Source organism: Copidosoma floridanum, unplaced genomic scaffold, assembly GCF_036245765.1.
Source record: "Copidosoma floridanum isolate Cflo_tuat_1 unplaced genomic scaffold, Cflo_Japanese_pri ptg000011l, whole genome shotgun sequence".
Taxonomy (NCBI): domain Eukaryota; kingdom Metazoa; phylum Arthropoda; class Insecta; order Hymenoptera; family Encyrtidae; genus Copidosoma; species Copidosoma floridanum.
This window is the reverse complement of record NW_028321888.1, coordinates 1726412-1745997: the sequence shown is the minus strand read 5'-3', so window position 1 is coordinate 1745997 and position 19586 is coordinate 1726412. Positions and strand designations below refer to the sequence as shown.

Below are 19586 nucleotides of genomic sequence, written 5' to 3'. Positions count from 1 at the left end.
CCTACACTATCACTCCGGCCTTTTTATTATTCTTCGCTGACATGGAACTTATAATACTATTTCCTTAGTTACTAATTTACTTGTTAACAAGTCTGCATACTTAACTAAGGTTGCACTATTTAATTTTAATTAACAGTCACTTGATATCAAAATAAACAAACAGGTAAAAAAGTATAACTATTATTAAAAATCAAATTTTTAGGCAACAATTTTTCGTGTTTTAAAATTGCCTTCTTCGGCTCTTCAGTTTGTATCACTGGGTATGGTTTAGAATGTAATCTCAAGAAATGCTTGAATTTCCATTAAAAGAATAATAATATTTTAAAAATTAACCCCAGTCCTTAAAAAAAAAAAATCTCTCAATCGAGGTTATCACATAAAAACTTTTTTAACACGCTGTCTAATTTTTACGACCATGTTACACAGAGAATATTTTTTTACCTCGAAAATATTAATTCAATATCACAGAGTAAAAAAAAAATTTTAAACGTGACTTTAAATATAAAAAATCCATAAATTCTATGTAAAATTTGTTTCCAATTAGTTACTTTTAAACAAGTCAGATATAATAATTTAGGCTCAGATAATGAGCATGCCGCACTCTAAAGATTAACAATGAAATGACGTCCAACCCTTATATTTTTTATTGTTTCTTTTTTTTCTTATATTTTTTCAAAAGCTGCCAAATGAACTGTATGGCTAGGCGCAAATTAAACTTAGCATGGGATTACGTACACATATGAAGATATAAGTCACATCCTTGCATAACGTATAATTAAATTTTTGCTCCGTGTCGAATAATTTTATTATGATTTCTAGTACCATAAACACTATAGTGAGTCACGTAAAAACCATTCTGTATACCTATAGTTAGTAAAATAAGTCTGATAACCGACTCAAGTATACATTATTTTATAAAAAAGTACAGATCCTTGTTACACCTTTCGATATGCTGTATCAGCCTTGCAGATACACAAGTATTACGTGTATAAGTATAAAGTATAAGTCTTAATTGTCTGTGGCTATAAGCACTAGAATGTCTCACTGATAAATTCCTCAAGCGATCAAAATCAAAACTATGTTGAACTATTTTGTTTTGAATCTTTAGTTTTTATTCCTGTATTTTTCAAAACCTGCCATGTTCGATATTAGGTAAATTGCAAATTTATCTTAGAAAGTGATTGCGTATACGTACAACCTATGAAAAATTGTTTTGATTTATACAGAATAGTTGTATTCTGATTCTTACAAATCTAGTTCCAAAAAAGTCAAGTAAAACTTATTTCGTACAACTGCTATAATTTAAGGTGGCTCCTTACCCTTATACAGCACGTATTTGGAATATTTTATTAAAATTTTTACTGAAAGTTATAACAAGTGTCAGTTAGTCTGACAATATTATAGCTAGTGCTGAACATCATGCGATTTTTTTCATAAAATTTTGTTGATAAATTTCTTAGATACCGAAACTTGGAAAAAATTGACAAATTACTGTAATCTTTTTCAATTTTCATCTAATATTTATTTTTTGCGTTCATTCTCTTCCTTGAACAAATTTATCGGGAGTCACCACGGACGAAATTGCAATAACTTGGATAGGTTTCCCACAAAGTTCAGTTGTTTATATGAGAATACGAAGAATAAGTAAACAAATTAAATTTATGGGAAACCTATCTAAGTTATTGCAATTTTGTCAGTGGTAACTCCCAATGATTTTGTTCAAGGAAGAGAATGAGCCCATAAAATTAAATATTAGATGTAAATTAAAAAAACGTTACAGTAATTTGTTGAATTTTTTCCAAGTTTTTGTATCTCAGAAATTTATCAACAAAATTTTATGAAAAAAATCGCATAATGTTTAGCCTAGCTATAATATTGTCAGGCTAAATGACACTTGTTATAACTTTCAATAAACATTTTAATAAAATATTATAAATACGTGCTGTATAGGGGTGAGGAGCCACCTTAATAGATACGTTTCTAGATTTATCAAATGGATGGTAGAGTTTAATTGAAAGACTAGCTTGACTATTTGTAACATTTAACAGTTTACCATCTCATTTAACATTTTTATGTAAATTACACCTGACACATTGCCATTACATTTCAGCTGACATATCAGATGATATCTCAGATGACATACTAACTGGCGTTCGTCAGAGAGTCGGTCATATTTATAACGTTAAGCCTAAAAGAATTTTCGTAAATATACAAGGAAGTTATAAAATAAAACCTTCATTATTTTTAAGTATTGATAAACATATTTCCCAAAACAATAAATCTTTACTTTACTTTTCAGATTATTTTGTGGGACAAAATAATTTTACGTGGAGAAAATTCAGTACTGGATTTAAAGAATATGAACACGAAGTATTATTTTTGGGATGATGGAAATGGCTTACGGTAATTTTTTATATACTTCATAATTCCTTAATCACAGCATTTCTGTACGTAAACATTTGACAAAAATAATCTAATTTGATGTAAGTATAATTGTGAATATTGGCTTCTTACGAATGTGTTAACCAATCCATCAATTTATCTTTCTACAAAATTAGAATAAAAATTTATCTTACAAAGTTACAAAATTAAAATCTTGTTCATAAACGTCATCCAGCAAAGGGATTTTGAAGTTTACTGTTTCTACTTGCAAGTATCACATCCAATGTGTCAATACTCCGTTTTAGGGTTACCAGACGGGCAAAGCGAGAAACCAGGATACTTATTTACTTGAAGTACAAGATATAAATTAAATAATTTTTTTTTTATCATGCACACTCATCATACGTACCAGACATACAATAAGTCTGTTTGTACAAGTTATAACTGCTATGCTTTTTGAATAAATAATTTAATAATTCACTATTACTAAGAAAATTTATTGTTAATACATAGTTAATAATCAACTAGGTCATTGATACGAACGATACTCTCATTGGCTTTGCTACATATCCACTCAAAATTTATTTATCTCCCTTTCTCTGTCTTCCCCCCTCCCCCCTCTTTCACGATACCTTGCCCATTATCTTCCTGTTTCTCTCTTTCTCCCTCTCTCTCTCTCTCTCTTTCTCGCATACAAGCAGTGTATTTCTCGATAATAACTCGTCTACCCATGATCCTCATACAATCACATGCATCCACTATTGGTAACAGTGACCCACCTTAGTACAACGTCAAGCAGCTCCCGGCATTTCAGAAAAGTTCTCCTTTTTCTAACCACTTGGCTTTCCTCCCAACTCTTGTATTATGGTGTCCTGAAAAGTTGATCTCTTTGTTCTAAGGTCAGGTTTCCTCTCGACATCATACTTGGAACATCAGGGTTTGGTTATACACTGTCTATACTTGAATTTTTCAGGTAGGGCTCACATTTGACAAATGCCCTTTCTGTTGACAGTTGTAGCGCTCGAGATCTGGGCACTTCGATATCCTATGTCTTACTTTTTTATATGTATTACACAATATTATGTACGCTGGTTTAGTGACTCTGGCATTTGGTGAAGCCTGCTTCTTTGGTAGCTAAAAACCTACGGGCTCATTCGTTGATTTTAATGGTCCCCTACTAATAGCCTAAGATAACTTCTTTTACATCAAAGCCAACATGGCGTAGACTGTCACTGTCTCTGGGGACACTATCTGTGCTCTAGCCCCATAAATTTCTGTAAGCTGTGGTGCGACTGAACTCGACTTCAAATTTTTGTTTTGTTTTTTCTGTCTGCCCTTTATGCTTTTCTCAATTCTCCTTTCATTCTGTTTTGATTTATGTACCACTTCATATGTTTTTTTAATTTCGACTACTATACTTAAATTGTGATAACTGTACACGTGGCTCTTGAAACTCACATCTTTTTGGGAGGTGACGGAGATGCGTAGGACTTCCCAAGTCTTTCTGACACACCCAGTGCAAGTCAAAATCTTCGGAGTCCTCAAGACTACCAATAATCTGGTACATATCTTTCTTGTACTTGGGTAAAAAAATTTTGTATGATAGTTCAAATCATTTTTAGAGTAATGATGGCTCAACAACCTAGAGACGATGTATCTAAATTTGTATAGAAAGATAGACATTTTTTTCCCGTATCTGCTGGTGTCAATCATCAAACAGATTATTATAATTGTATTAGTCTGTGAGCAGTCGCTTGTAACAACATGTTGCTTGTCACGATTAAAGTCGCCCCAAATTTGAAATTCATGATACAATCATCTGGCTATTTTTCTAAAAATATAAGGTAGCATACTCATCAGTTTGACATCTGATAGTGCATCGCCTCCTCAATAGTTACCCAACAATTTTAAAAACTCTTGAAAATCTTTTGTTCGGTCTTTGTAGCAAAATGAAGACCCCAGCTCCTCAACGACTTAACAGCTTGTACCTGTCATTTGTTAAAAGTGTTCTCGTGTCGCAAGGTCTGTGAAAACAGTCTTCTAGGCTTTTTAGGTCATCTGCACTGTGAAAATCTCCTCTGTAATGGCTACTCTTGACCTTTTTCAGCAGACTGATCCCAAAACCAGTTGACGCAGTCTTCTTTATTGAAGATTGTCTAGCTTGATGTTCCCTCGGTGATGAGAGCCAGAGTGTTACGCAACATCTTCGTCGTTTACTTGAATTTTTCTATTAGGAACGACTACTGCGCTTGGTAACTTAATGATAAAGATAAGTTTAAATAAAGTAATTGACATGAAAAAAAAATACTAAAAATATCAATCTCGTCTGACTTTAAAAAGAATAATTATTAACTTATGATAAAAAAAAAAAAAAAAAGATACACACGCATATTTTCATACAGATATTTAGTTCTTAGAACATTCACCTTCATTTTCTTCATTATGTGCCTAAGCTTTTTTGTATGACTCAACAACATTGATTCATAATCAGTGTTTTTTGTAATTTCTATAACCAACATGGTATTATTAATACAACGAGTTATCTCTTAAATCATTTAAAACTTATGAGCAATTTTTCGAACATTTATTAAAGACGTAATTTTTTTTACCACAATTTTATCAACAAGTCTTTAAAGTAGAAAAAAGAAATGTTATATGTCCTTAAAATCTTAGTAGTATTATCAAATTTAATTATTTTGGTGTCTATTTCTTGATGATAATCTTTTAAATAAAACTTAGATAAAAATGTAATACTTTTTGTAATGTAAGTTTTATTTTATATGGTAATAAAAACTCTACGTTTCTTACAAAATTATCTCTTAATACGCACATTGTGCACACAACGGCACAAGTATAATTTTGCTACAAGCGTTAAATTTATACTTGGCACTTATTAATAGAGGTGAAAGAAAAGGAGAATTCAAAGGAAAAAAGGATTGGAAACGAACTCGTTACATTCTCAACCACTAGCTGAACTCTTCAATAAGGCGTCCTAGTGATCTTAGCCGTGGACGAACACGACTGATACTTGCACTACAAAAATTAATTCTATAATAAATGTTTGCCAAGTTGCATTTAATGTTTTTGCATAATTACCTTTTTAATATGTAAGACTTTTGGGTACCTAATGGGCCTTTTGCCTAAATAGTTAAATAATAAAAAAAGTAAGAGTTTAAGTTTAAGTTTAAATAATAAGTTAAAAAAATAATAATTTTACAGAATGTAATAATAATCAGCACTCAAAATCATTTCTTACTCCTGGTAGGTGGTGCAGAATGGTTCTTACTTGCTGCTAATTATGTAAAAATATCTGGATAGCTGCAAAGTGTGAGCATAGATCAAATCAACTTTTCGAAAGATCACAAAATATGCAAACATAAAAATGATTTCTTATACCTGGATCATGATGATACGTAATTCTTACACGTGTTTAAAAGTAAACATCATCTTAGTATCGTACCGCGTATTGACCACGCTCGTCAGCGTTCATTTTTTCGTTTGCTCCTAGAAAAGTAATGTTATGTTATAAATAATTAAATACATCTATTGAAAAGTTTTATGTAATATTTTCATTGAAAATTTAGTGAATTAATGTTTTCTTTAACGCTTAGTACAAACTTATCAGAATCCTCAGAATCGCTAGTGTACAAGAAATTCTCTTTGTTATATTTGACTATGTGTTTTTTAAATTTGTTACCCTGAAAACAAAAAGTTAGTATACAATAAACACTAATTAACTAATGATTATATAATAGATAATAATAGTAAAGGGCGTACCTTCATTTTTCCTGCTATCAGCTTCAACTGTGATCTTGTCAACGGTGACTGGTAACTAACCACCTGTGAACCACTGGAAGCAGCGTTACTTATCTTGTGCAGGCCAGCTGAAAAATTACTAAAGTATAGTAAGAGCTTTGATTTTATGGACACTCCTCGAAATATTTAAAATGTAAATTGCACGCATTAATGTTGCGTCAGTTCGTCTTTGCATGGAGGGGAGAGACCAGCCCCATAAAAGTTTTTAATCTTCATGAGCAAAGTGCTGTTACTGTCATTTGTTGGATAAATTTTAATCAATTTGCCAATCCAGCAATGTTTATCTCATTAATAAAATCAAGCACGGAAATTTTACAAATCAGTTTCTCTACAACATCGATTACGTGCGTGACGGTCATATAAGCAAAACCATTTAAAATTACTGCATTTTTTCTTTAAAAAGTCCAAGGCCTCTTTTTGATCCTTTTGATCCTTGAAAAGCAGGTCGAGCTACTATCACAGCTCGTCAGAGCATGAAGGGCCAAGCAAATATTGCTTCTGAGAGTAGCGTACAATTCGTGTAGAGACGTAACATTGTTGTTGTATTCCTACTTTAACCAGTATCTGAATTTTAACCTGGTCTTATACATGACACATACTCCTTAATAGAATAATCATAATATCAGCGTCTGAGTATCTCATGATAATGTTATTATTATGAGTAACTTCATATGCGTCAAACACAATTTATATATCTGCTTTTTCATAAATGGAGCATAATAGCTCCTCGTCATTCGTTACATAAATTTTGTCATCTCGTACTTGGTATTTGTAAAGTTTTTACAAAGTTTACGTAGACTGTTTTATTGGTAACAAAAGGTACAATGCTGTTAGACTTCCACTTGTCTATTCGAAATCGTGTGAGCGCTTCTTGAAAATACGCGTTAGTCAACACTAAAAAAAATTTGAACTTAAGCTTTTGTTCTCTACTGCAGTTAACAAAAAGTTGTTTTCTGGCAATACTTTTAATTGCGGGCATATAATCTTTCATAGGTGCTGAAAAGTATTGATCAAACGTTTTAATAGTAGTATCGGCTGTCGTACAACAAGAAATTTTCAAGTTCAATGCTAACATTCGTGAATAAAACAAAGATTTTTGTAATTTAATGTAGAACAAAGAAACCACCATATTTAATAACATCTGTCGACTTCCGTGGATCGCATTTAGTTTTACATTCTAACAGTCCCATCAAAGCTGAATTCTCTGTCTTGCATGTAGAACTGTCTAAATGGCGAATAACCTATGAAACGGGTGTACGAAGGATTCGCAATACTTTATAAAGAATAAGTATTTTTTTCTAAGGAAGTGCATAATATTTTACCAAATAAATTGCGCTGTAACTTAATCTACATTTTTTTTTGTATCTATTCCCTTAGCTTTTTTTTAAATATCTATATCAGCAAATGTATAAACTTTCAATCGAGATTTGTGACGTTCAAAGCGATTTTCATTAATAGTACACTCGATAATAAATGCTTAATTCAGCAGTTCCTTTCTTTTTTGAACATTGAACAAGAAATCCGCAATTTGATAGGTATCGGCAGCTCTCATATAAATATGAAAGTGCATATTTTTATTAATATGACTTGCAAAAGGGTTTATAATTCGCTTATAGTAGTGACCTTATATAATTGTTGTTGTAAGATATTTTATACTGTGTTAAATCATCGGTAACATTCTGATTTTTTTCTTAACCCGCATTCATTAAATATGTGGCTTATGATTTTTGTGTGCATACTAAAAGTGTGAGCCCAATGCTGTCTTATCAAAGTTGTTCAATTAATTTAATACTCCTGCTAACTTGTAGGCATAGTCCACATTAATTTTACATTCAAGAGAGAGGTCTACATGTTGCCTGGATAATGCTTTCCCCGTTTTTTTTCATAGCAAATGTACTATTTCATAAGTTTCTTTGTAAACCAAGATAAGTCTCATCAATTTTCAATAGACAATCTAAATACTTCAAAAAATGTCGAAAATAATTTTGCTGAAATTGACTGTTGAGTGAGTTTATTATTTTGTATAGTAAAAAATAAAATAGTTAAGAAATAGTGGTAAAATGTATATCGACAGCCTGTATGTAAATCGCACATAATTAGATGCCTTACCACTGTGACCTGTTAGTATTTTTTACTTATAATGATTGTACTTCTGTAAAAATTTTAATAACCACGAGCTCATAGTCTTAGATTGACAGATCTCTTTTTTTTTAAAGTCAGAGATACACTACTTAACATCCACAGACACTTCCTCGTTGCTATCTGACAAGAAATGCTCTAAATCCACAAATTTTATCGCAATATGTAACAATTGATGCAAGGACTTGCATCTTTTAAAATTCTTGCCATTGATGAAACCGTTAACCGATCTGCTTACAAGAAGGTCACAATTAACCAACATGCTAGCAATAATGCAGAGATCAACGTATACGCCTATAGTTTTGTGAAATGTGTCAACTCAATCAGAAATTTACCTTGGTGTGTTAAAATGTTGTAAATGACTGTAAGAACTTAAACATAAAACAATTACGCTGCTTTATGACAAGCTCTGTAACAAATTATGCGACAATATTTAACACATTCTTATTTCCTTACGAACATAAAAGCACTTATTTTACTCCATACTACTTAACTTTATTGATCTTGAGCTAGGATAAGCGGTTTTTTCGACATCCCAGGTAACTCATTCCATCGAAAAAAAGCTAAGAAAACTATGTTCACAGTTTTAACAATATTTTAACCCACAATCACTTGAGATTCCCTAACTAAGAGGCTAGCACTCTAACCACTAAGCCACCGAAGCTCTAAAGTCAAAGTGTAACATTTACCATTAATATATCGCATTTTCTATTCATTTAATACAAGCATCGTATGCTTGAACTGACTCCTCCAGAGTTATAAAAACAAACGAGTGAATATTTTATAGAAATTTGAATTGTGTATTGCCGTAAGCGGTGCAGCAACGTATTCCAGGTATAAGAAATAATCATTTGTTGTGAATTATTTGTATATAATATGCTGTGAAAATTTTATAGGAGTTTACATGTCAAAGTTGAACTGTAATTTTAATACCGTTATCGTGCAAATAGGCACATATGCTCAGCTCTCGGACACGTGCCAATGTTTAATTTTTTTGTCAATCCACTATGTGACATAAGATTCCGTGGGATCCCAGACCATGTACTTGCATTAATAAGTCACTATCTGACGCAAAAGCGCCTGACTGAGCGGAAAAAAGTTACACGTCACTTCCAAGTGCTTCTCCCTAGTGTAATTCACCCGTATGCCTAGTTTCCTTATTTCGTCATCTAACAAACTCTAGCCCCCACTTTCATTGAGGCTTAAGTACCGAGTGCTCCTGCTCTTGTCCAAGATGGTGCTGATCCTGAAAAGTTGTCTGACGTTTGTTGTCTCGAGTTTGGTCCTATAAATTTCTTCTGGCCATACTGACGTCGTAATTGTGAAGGAGTGGGCATGGAAAACCAGGTAAACTGACAACCCATTATTTTTAATTTTGTTACTGAAGTAAAAATACAACAAAATAATTTTTTTGTTGATCATCAAGAAGACTAAGGTGTTTTGAATGAATACAGTACCTTTTGGATGAGACTGTCTCATTAGAATAAGGTAATAATAACTATAACGATAACTAGATTTATACATATTGTTTATTTTTAAAATATTTATGAATTAATGGCCCTATAACGTAATTTATTTAAATTTATTTTGTTTGTGTCAATTGAGCGAACCTGATACTATCAAGCGTTTTGGAGTTCCCGTTTTTTCTCCTACATTAGCTCTTCACTGATAGAGTGCTTATGGACTAACTCAACTGTTTATATGATTGTAAATAGTGATGATAAATAACTTAGATAATCCTAAAGGTTATAGTCGCACTTCCACTTATTTGCAAGAAAAAACTTTAGCATGCTATATTAAAGAAGTAAATGGTAAATTTATGGGTTTGACATTACCTTATGTGAGGAAATTACCGTTTAACTTAGCTGTGGATGTAAATTTTTCTCGCAGGTTCTATAGTAAGATCAGTATTTATTGCAAAATACAAAAATACATTCTACTTTATTAAATTCTTTCCAATCCCTTACAACTTAAGACTCGTTGGCAACAATTGGTTTGTAGGTTTTCTGAAAAAGCATACTTTCTCTTACCGCAAAGTACAACATACTTTAGCTGCTAGGAGTTATAGTATAAATGAACCAGCTGTAGATTATTTTTTCAAACTATTATCATCTTTATTCAATAACAAACAAGTTTCCAGCAGAAAATAAATATAACCAGACATATCAATTGTACCGAAAATAACCCAAAACTTATAGCAAAAGAAGATGTACACAAGTTATAAATCTGACAGCTGCATTACATGGTAGAATAGTAGCTTCAGCTCTCTTTGCACTTGTAGCTAGCAGAGAAATACCACAATTTTTTTCTCTCCATGTTCGAGGAAATAAAGAGCTTTGAAAAGATGCACCCCAGAAACTGTAATAGAATATCACAAATCTGGATGCATACAATCAGATCGATTTCTCATTTAATTCAAATATGTCACTACATTTGCTGCACCAATTTCTGAAAAATCAGACCTTCTTCTGAATGGTTATACAACACACATACAAAATACAGCTGTTATAGATGAGCTAAGGCACGTAATATTGTCATTTTGTGTTTTCCTCCTGATTGTACGCATTGCATGCAACCCTTGGATGTTGATTAAATAGGACTGATGAATGCATATTAGAAGAATGAAACTGTTGCTCTTTATTGTCAAGGTACTTGCGTAACCTTAAAAGTTTATCTGGTATTTTTGATACGCACTTATCCAAGCTGCAAAAATGGACACTGCTACAAATTGAAAAAAAAAGTTTGGTATTGTACCTTTCGATCCCACTGTTCTTTTTTTGTGTACTTCTCGTAACAATTTATTAGATTCAAAGTCTTCTGATTTATTTATCGATTTATCAGAATCAAGGAGCTCAGAACTAAGCCACTTCATCAGAGAAATAGAAAGTCTATAGCCTATAGACAAATCCATCCTCACGCTCTCATGCACTCACTAACGTGTCAGACTCAGTCAATGAACCAAGTACATTTGATACAGAAAATAAAGCTAAATCAACTTATCCTTAGCAGTTTTTAGAGATTTTTGTTAAGAAATCTTTGGGGCATGGATAATAGCAATCAGTTCGCATTTTTTATTCCGATTACGTTCAGATTCTAAATCTGCCTCATGTAAAAGGACCAAAAAAAAGAAGTGTCTGTCAAGTAACGAACGATAAATATTTCTCAAATTTAAGAGCTCTAAAATAAGAAACTTTGAAAATATCAGAAATCCAAGCCAATTTTTATGTCTAATGAAAGTGCATCTCGGACTATAATATGAATCCTGCACCTGCTAATCGAAATAAAACTGCTGTACCGAGTATAACAAAGAAAAAAAAGTCAGCAGAAGAAGAGGAGAAGTTTTCCTGAGAGCAAATTTAACTACAAAGTCAAAAGATCCTATGGAAAATAGATAATACTCAAGCATCCATTTAAGCTTCGATACTCTTTCAACTGAAGACCACATAAATTCAACTTAAAAATATAACCTTTTAACCAAACAATACCGTTTTTAATGTTTTAAACTAAACTTAGAGAGTGAGAGGGAGTGGAAAACATTTCAAGTGTATGATTTCAAATGATTTATAATAAAAGCATTGATGGGCTAGTCTTAAGTCATATAGTATAAAACTAAGGAAATTCAAAAATTAGTAGAACTACTGATTTAGATTTTGTGATATGAATGACAGACATATATAAATTTTAATTGTAATGATACAATTTTATACTGAAAAATATGTATTTCTTTTGACCGAAATAAAAAAATTTCTAGTGTTTCTAAATCATTTTGACGTTGTGAAATTTAGATAATTTATCGAGTTCACGCTGTATTGCTAAAATAAATGAATTAAACGATGGTAAAAAAGATTCAAAGTTGATTGTAATCTTACTAATATGTAAAGCAAAGTCGCTAAAATCGTTGTAATCACTAACCGCTAAAACTACTCACCCGATTTTCTGAAAAGTTGCATACTGATTTTTGATACTTCCTAGACGATTTTAGTATGGGTTTATCTTCAAAAAGTTAACAACATTAGTTATCAATAAGCTCAAAGTTTTTCAAAAATACGCTAGCTTTTTCTCTTAGTTAAGTAGGATCCACTAGGTAGCGTAGAATAGAAGTAAAATCGAAGCTACCTGCAATAGAATTAAGTAAGTCTGGTTATAATATCCCCGAGCAAATTACCAAATATCACAGTCGTTCACCAGCAGTGCACGAAGTACAGAACTGGGAGTCGTGCAGCTGGGTACAACAATCGACTTACGTCGAACTCAATCCTGAACCACCATGATTGACGAGTGTCATCCATGCAAAGGCGTTCTGAATGCTAATGTCTCCGGTGAAATACCAGGAGACGTCTAGCCAGAGCACAATCTGCTGTAGTAGTTTGGGGTTTAATGGCCATTCTTCCAATCGACTTGGTGCTACCAGAGCAAATTTTGCTACAAGAGCAAGCCAAAAAAAACAACTCTAAGTTCGGAAAGCCACAACGACCTCCTCAGTGGTTTGTTAAAACGGCATACCTACAGATAAGGTTCTCTCCAGGCCTACTTTTCCGACTACTGATGAGCGGTTGGTTATCCAGGAATCGACCCAAAGACGAAATATTTTTTTAATCAGCGTCATGACTTCCTCCAGCACGGTCTCCATACGTAAGGACTCCGAGAGTAAGAGTCAAGCTACCTGCAGCCAGCTCTCCATTATCAAGAATAATAATAAGGAATGGGTAAAAGTATCGCCACTGGCCCTTTTCAGGACCATTATAAGTATGTACTTCCCGTACTCAAACATCAATCTCATCGGTTCTTCTAAGGGCCACCTAACGTTAATTTCCTTGCCAACAAATACAATTTTACTACCACCTTCAGCAACGATTCTTCCACAAAAAAACTTTATAAAGGCGGCCACTATTAAACCAAGTCACTCATTTACTCGCAGATGTCACGAGCTGCGTTGTTCGTCGCAAGGCTGGGAACCGAGTTTAGCTCAGTGGTTCTTTTTAAGGCCATCGGACGTCGAACTCCCGTGGGAACAAGTATAGTACAACTTTACAAAATTAAGAAAAATAGCCTTTAGGGACCACAAAAGTTTTAACCATGCCTGTAGTTGCAAGAGGTTGAATTGGAAGGAAAACTTCAAATGCTTTAAATGTATACAATTTTAGGCGTCAAGAAACTGACGCAGAACATTTATCGAGATTTAAACACCAGCGTCAAAATTGACAAATAAACAGTCTATCTTGTGAGAGATCAGCTTTCCATTATAATCCTTGCAATAATCACTTAAATTTTCCAGATTTTTAATTTATTTGTATCCATTGTGGCATAAAAAAAAAAGTCGTAAGATTAAAAAAAAACAACAATTTTTCAATCATATATTTTTTGTCAGTTTTAAATATTTATAGTTTTAACAAATAGCCCTTTTTATTTATTATAACGTAAGAAAGTGAAAATCAAGGGTGCTTTAGGAGTGGGCAATTATTTTATGGGTGGCAATTATTTTATGGTGCAAGGAACGCACGGTACTTCTCAGAATGATTATATTTATTTCATTTTCGACAGCGTATTACTTGACAAAATAAGCTGCATGGATTTTTAACTAATATGTTCTTAATGAGATGATTTTTGTTTTGAGAAGCGTTAGAAATAGATTAAAAATTTTTAACAGAAAACGTTTTACATTGCGTGTGAACACACTGTGATATTTTATTCAGTGAGTCTCGGGCGAAGTCGAGACGGGGGGCTGCTAGTTAGATATAAACTCAAATATGCACTTAATTTAATAAAGTTTTGAAACGACTCTTTTCCCTAGAAGTCTAACTGAATAATCGTGCAAATAAAGAATTGGAAATTTATCAGGGATTGTGTATTAATTAGGATGACGGTAGTCACTACATACTCTCCAAGAGCCATCTTTTTTCTGGACTATATGTGTAGGAATGGCTCAAGGACTCTTAAAGTATCTGAAGGGACACTAATTAGCAATTTTTTTAATGCCTTCTGCGCTGCTTTATATTTTTCAGAGTCTGGGCGTTAGGCGTGCTTTATAACAAAAAAACTATTGGTCCTAACGTTTTGTAAAATGCCATTGGCAGTTAAGAGACGTGGTGGCTGTTTGCTAGTTATTTCTAAAAACTTTGAACAATTAAAAAAAAATTTATTCTGTAACTAACTGACTATTTATTAAAAGAGAATCATCAAATTTGAGAGAGCTAACGGAAAAAGTATTCGAGTTATGAGTGATGATGGTATTACGTGACGCATCAATGAAGAAACAAAAAAACATTAAAAGTCAGTGCCTAAAATCGAGGTAAAAATTTGAGCTTGATAAAACTTCTAAGGTAAACGATTTTTCAGACAAAGATTTAGAATCAAGTTTTCCTTGACAAAACTCTTAATGACAAAATTGTTGGCTGTGAAAAGCTTGAAGCTTTCAGGCTTAACAACAGTGTTGAAGTTAATGAGCATTAAAATATTTGTATGTCCACAAAAAAGAGAAGACCAAATTGAATGTTACAAATATACTAGCGCTTCAATTTTTTCCTCTAAATGGAGCTGCTTCGTCAAAGAAAAAAGTTGGTTTTTGAAAGGATTAGGAGATCACAAAAGGCCATGAGAAGTTGCTTCTGTAGGCTTTTGTGTTAAACTTTGCCTGCAGATCAAAAGATCGGCCATTATTGTTTTTGTACTCTTTGCTCTTACTTCGGTTTTGGTTATGGTTATTACAGCTTGGTGATCGAGATCGATTGGGATAGGGTGTATTGTTACTCATCATCTTATCAAGGATTTTCTTAAGATAATTCAACTTGAAAGAAAGCTGTTTTAGTTTTTTGAATGCCTTGTCCTCCGTAAAGGAGATTTGAGCTTCAATCGTTGAAACTTCCGACTAAACGGCAGAAAAATGGAGGTTTATTGAAAAAGCTTGAGGATTAACATACGAGATAAAAAAATCATTTAGATGTAGACAATCGTACAAACTTTCTGCGACTTCAGCTAAGTCAGAGAGAAAGCATTCAGTTTTATTACCAGAGAAAGCTGTGCAACTGGTAGGTGGGAATTGATTTGCAACAATCACATGGAGAACATCTTGACCACAGCCAGTCTGCAAATATTCCAAACGATTTTAAATTAAAAAAGACTAATCCCCTAGCGAGACCTTATTTTGCAAAAGTCTTTCGTAGAACTCCTCTTATAAACCGCTGAATATAACGAACAGACATGCAGATTTTCATTAATTTGAGTAAATTGGTCGATATAGGCATTCTTTTAAGGAGTTCGAGAACGCATAGTATTGCATCACTCTTGATCGTATCTGCTCTGAAATTTCCTTGGCCGATAGGAATAACAATTTTTGCATTTTGAAAGGCGATTTTTGCGTAAGTAAGCTATTTATGTAGGTTTAATCGATTGAACATCGTGATTATGGGTGCATAATAAGCAATGACCTTAGACTGAAAATTACTGCAAGCATGTTGCGCTAGAAATTTAAGGGGAGTTATTTTAGAAGTCACAGCCTCAATGACATTTTTTAGTCTAATGATTTTATGATGAGAAGCTTTCTCCATTAAACGGAATAAACATAAATAAATGGCAGTTATAAGATTGAGATAAGAAAACTCGCACTAGGAGGTCAGTAGAGTAAAATTTTAAGATCGGGATCTAAATGAATACGCAATAAAAACCAAAAAGAAGGATATAGGTTTTAAGTGTTTCTTGACGCAAAAAAAAAAAAATTAACATTAAGATACAAAAAAAAATAATAATAGTTTTGTGCTGGCAGTAAAAGCCACACGTGCATTAAATTAATTTAAAAAATAAAATATTTAAATTATGATCTGTTGCAAAAAATTGTGTTGTCTAATACTAAAGCATGCAGTAACATTCGTTTCTCATTTTATAAAAAAAAAGAGACTGATCGATTGATAATGGTAATTATTCGTACCGAGGGTACATGGTGGGTCCGTATGATAAATTATGTGCTTACATTATTTACAGCAACGCTTACAAAACTTATTATAATTTAAAAAAATAACAATAAGTAATTGATACGTAGGAGCAGTGAAGGCTTAGTGATAAGCTTGCTTGGTACTCATACATCACCGTTCTAGGAGTTGTCGGTTCAACTCCTGGTAAATACCGATTTTTTCAAAATCTGTTTTCATCGGAAAAAGTCCCTATGAAACTCCAGCTGTTTCAAGGTGGGGTTTTCTGTGGAATTTTCCTTCAGGTGCCAGGGAGGGATCGCTAGCCTTATCTGTGAGGAGTCGTACCTGAAGTATGAAGCTTCTACGGGGATGCTAATTAGCTTGGATCCGATTCTTCAGCTGAGAGCGCTAGTTTAACCAGTGAGGAGTAGACATCCCTTCTCGGAAAAGGCTACACAATGACGAATGGATCCAATGTTATCATTAGTAAACGGGTGTGACAATACACCACCACGCATAGGTGGTGAGTGGGTAGCTCTGATGACTTTTCTCGCCACAATAAAAACAAACACATGTCATTCTACCTACTTTAAAGTCTCGAAGATTTAAGTAATTACGATCAGGGTTATAATGAAAAGCTGATCTTTCACTTTACGGATTCTTCATTTGTCAATTTCGACGCTACTGTTTAAATCTTGATAAATTATCTGCGTCAGCCCCTTAAGTCCTAAAATTGTATACATTTCAAACTTTTAAAGTTTCCTTCGAATGTGCCCTTTTGCGACTATAGTCATAGTTAACTTTTTTAAGTCCTAAGGGCTGTTTTTTGGCAATTTAATTAAGTTGTAATATATTTGTTTGAAAAACAGACGTCCAATGGCCCTGAAAAGGACAGGTAGGCTTAATTTTTTTTTGACTAAAGTTTCCAGTAAACGTGGCTGCTCAGATATCTCACGGTGATCTTTTCTAGCCAGCTGCTGTAGCACCAGACTTATCGGAAGGAAAACTACAACATCTGAAGCGTCGGAGATAGTTGTATAGCTCTTTCCCAACTTCTCCTAGTGTTACGCTGGAGACATTGGAGTCCAGAGCATTTTTTTTACAGAGCTCAGTCGTTTTGGTGATCTAAGGCGGGGGGATTGGTTCGGAATTCTTGCTTGTCGGAGACGGTCCCGTTTGCTCAAGCTTATTTTTCCTTTACAGCTGTTAGGTTCGCCCAGCGCAAACCTTGATGAGTATCGGTGATTCCTGGTTCAATGCTTAATTAGGTTGCAGAGAAATGGTAGTAGAAATGTATGTGTTAGCAAGGTAGTTGAACTTTAGATAGTTGAAAAAATGGACCTAGAGAATACCTTCTCCGTGGATATTTTGTTAAACTACTGAGGAGGTGGCTGATAAAATTTCTAGCTGATATAGCTGCTCGAACTCCTCAGGATTTTTTTCACTGGCTTGCTGTTGTAGCAAAATCTGCTCTGGTAGCACCAGATAAGTTGAAAGAACCACTACGTAACTCCAAATTGTTAGAGCAGATTTTGCTTTTGCTAGATGTCTGCTAGTATTACGCTGGAGACGTTGGCGTTAAGAATGCCTTTTATTCGTCACTTGCCCGTTGAAGAATAGTGTCTTTGGTATACGGGATACCCAGCTGCACGACTCGCAACTCTATTCTAGATGCATTGCCGGTGAATTAATATGATATTTGGCAACTTGTTTAGGGATATTATAACTAGACTCACTTCTACTGCAGGTAGCTATGATTCTACTTATACGCCACCTAGTGGATCCTACTGAACTAAAGTAAAAAGCTATCGTATTTTTCAAAACATTGGAACTTATTTTTTGCTATTATTGTTAATTTTTTCAAGATTAAAACTATACGTGAACCATCTAGGAAGGGTCAAGAATCAGTTTGCAAAATTTGAGCAGGATCGGTTAAGTAGTTGTTGGGGGTAGCGATTACAATGGTTTTTGTTACTTTGCTTTTGATATTACTAAGATTGGTGACTAGGAAAAAAAACATATTACTTATGGAAAAAAAATCGGTGTTTTAGCTTTTTTTTCCAGCACCTTAATTGAGTTACATACGTGTCTAACATTAAGTATTATATACGTGGGACGATATCTGCACTGATTTTTTTTTTTTTACCGGGTCACCGCGACAGCCTACTGGCCTAGTCGTGGGGGCCACCCACTTACCACCTATGTGTGAAGATGTATTGCTGCACCCATTTCCAACTCTTTTACTGATATCATACCTAATCCATGAGCATAGTGCGAGTATGTCCAGTGCAACATCTTGCTAGTTAAGCTGACACTCTACACTCTATGGACCAATGGTGCATCGGGTCCACTTACCCAGTAGAACCATTTCTTTATACGAAAGAAGATATAAACAATAGATTACCATTACTAAGAGTTATGATGATAGGTCGAAAGAAAATAGAGAAAAAGAAGAAAACAGAATTACGAAATCACAGAAAAGGAATAGTAAGAACATCTAATTTAACGACGATCAAACCTTGAGCATTGCTTACAATCTGGAAGGAGAAAGTAGAAGTAACAAAACCTTAAAACATGACCAAATCAGAATTAAATGTACCTAAATTGGCCAGAGGCCCTAGACGACCCCTTAGATCAAAAACAAACAAGGAACGGCCAAGGTTAGATCACAGTGTGATTGCTCAAAGAACTCGAACGAAAACGTTTCCACAACCACAGACATCATCTACATCTCGACCGAGTATATCAAGAAATGCCACGAAAATATATCAAAAGATTCTAGCTCATTAAAAGTAAATTTTTCGAAATCAATAGCCTCAACATTACACGCTAGCGATACGAATACAGAAACCACCGGAATGAATCCTAGTAGTTCCACAAATGAGGAAATGCCACAGTTACCAGTCAGAGATATAATTAACCTTAATGCATCGTCAAGGACAAGTATGTTTTTCGAAAATGATCCAAGTGATACAGAAGAATCGTCAGGAGAAGATACACAACCACCAGTATATGACCCTAGACGAAGTGGATTAGGACAAAAATTGACCGGAACGGAAGTAGACACAGATACTGACTCAGACTCAGACGCAAAAAATACTGAAATCTCCGTTACACCCATTTCACTTAGTGAAGGTTCAAACGACGACGTTTTTGAAGACCAACCTAAAACTACGACAAGTAATGTTGATAAGGTTACTTATTAAGAAATGCATAAATTGACAAAAAAATTTAACCAAAGTCTTCAAGAATATTTAGACAAGTCTAACAATGATAGTGAACCCGAGCAAGCTGATACAGATTTTTTATCAGTAACTAGATTTTCTGATGGAGATAAGCCAGCTC

At 33.7% G+C, this 19586-nt stretch overlaps 1 protein-coding gene across 1 annotated transcript in view; it reads left to right on the top strand.

Annotated features, from left to right (window-relative positions):
* Spase22-23 (Signal peptidase complex subunit Spase22-23) overlaps window positions 1–19586 on the top strand; it is a 157467-nt gene that overhangs the window by 110233 nt on the left and 27648 nt on the right. Inside the window, exon 4 of the mRNA XM_089590025.1 lies at window positions 2300–2403. Within this exon, the coding sequence (XP_089446151.1) occupies window positions 2300–2403 (104 nt within the window). The remainder of the gene's footprint in view (window positions 1–2299; window positions 2404–19586) is intronic.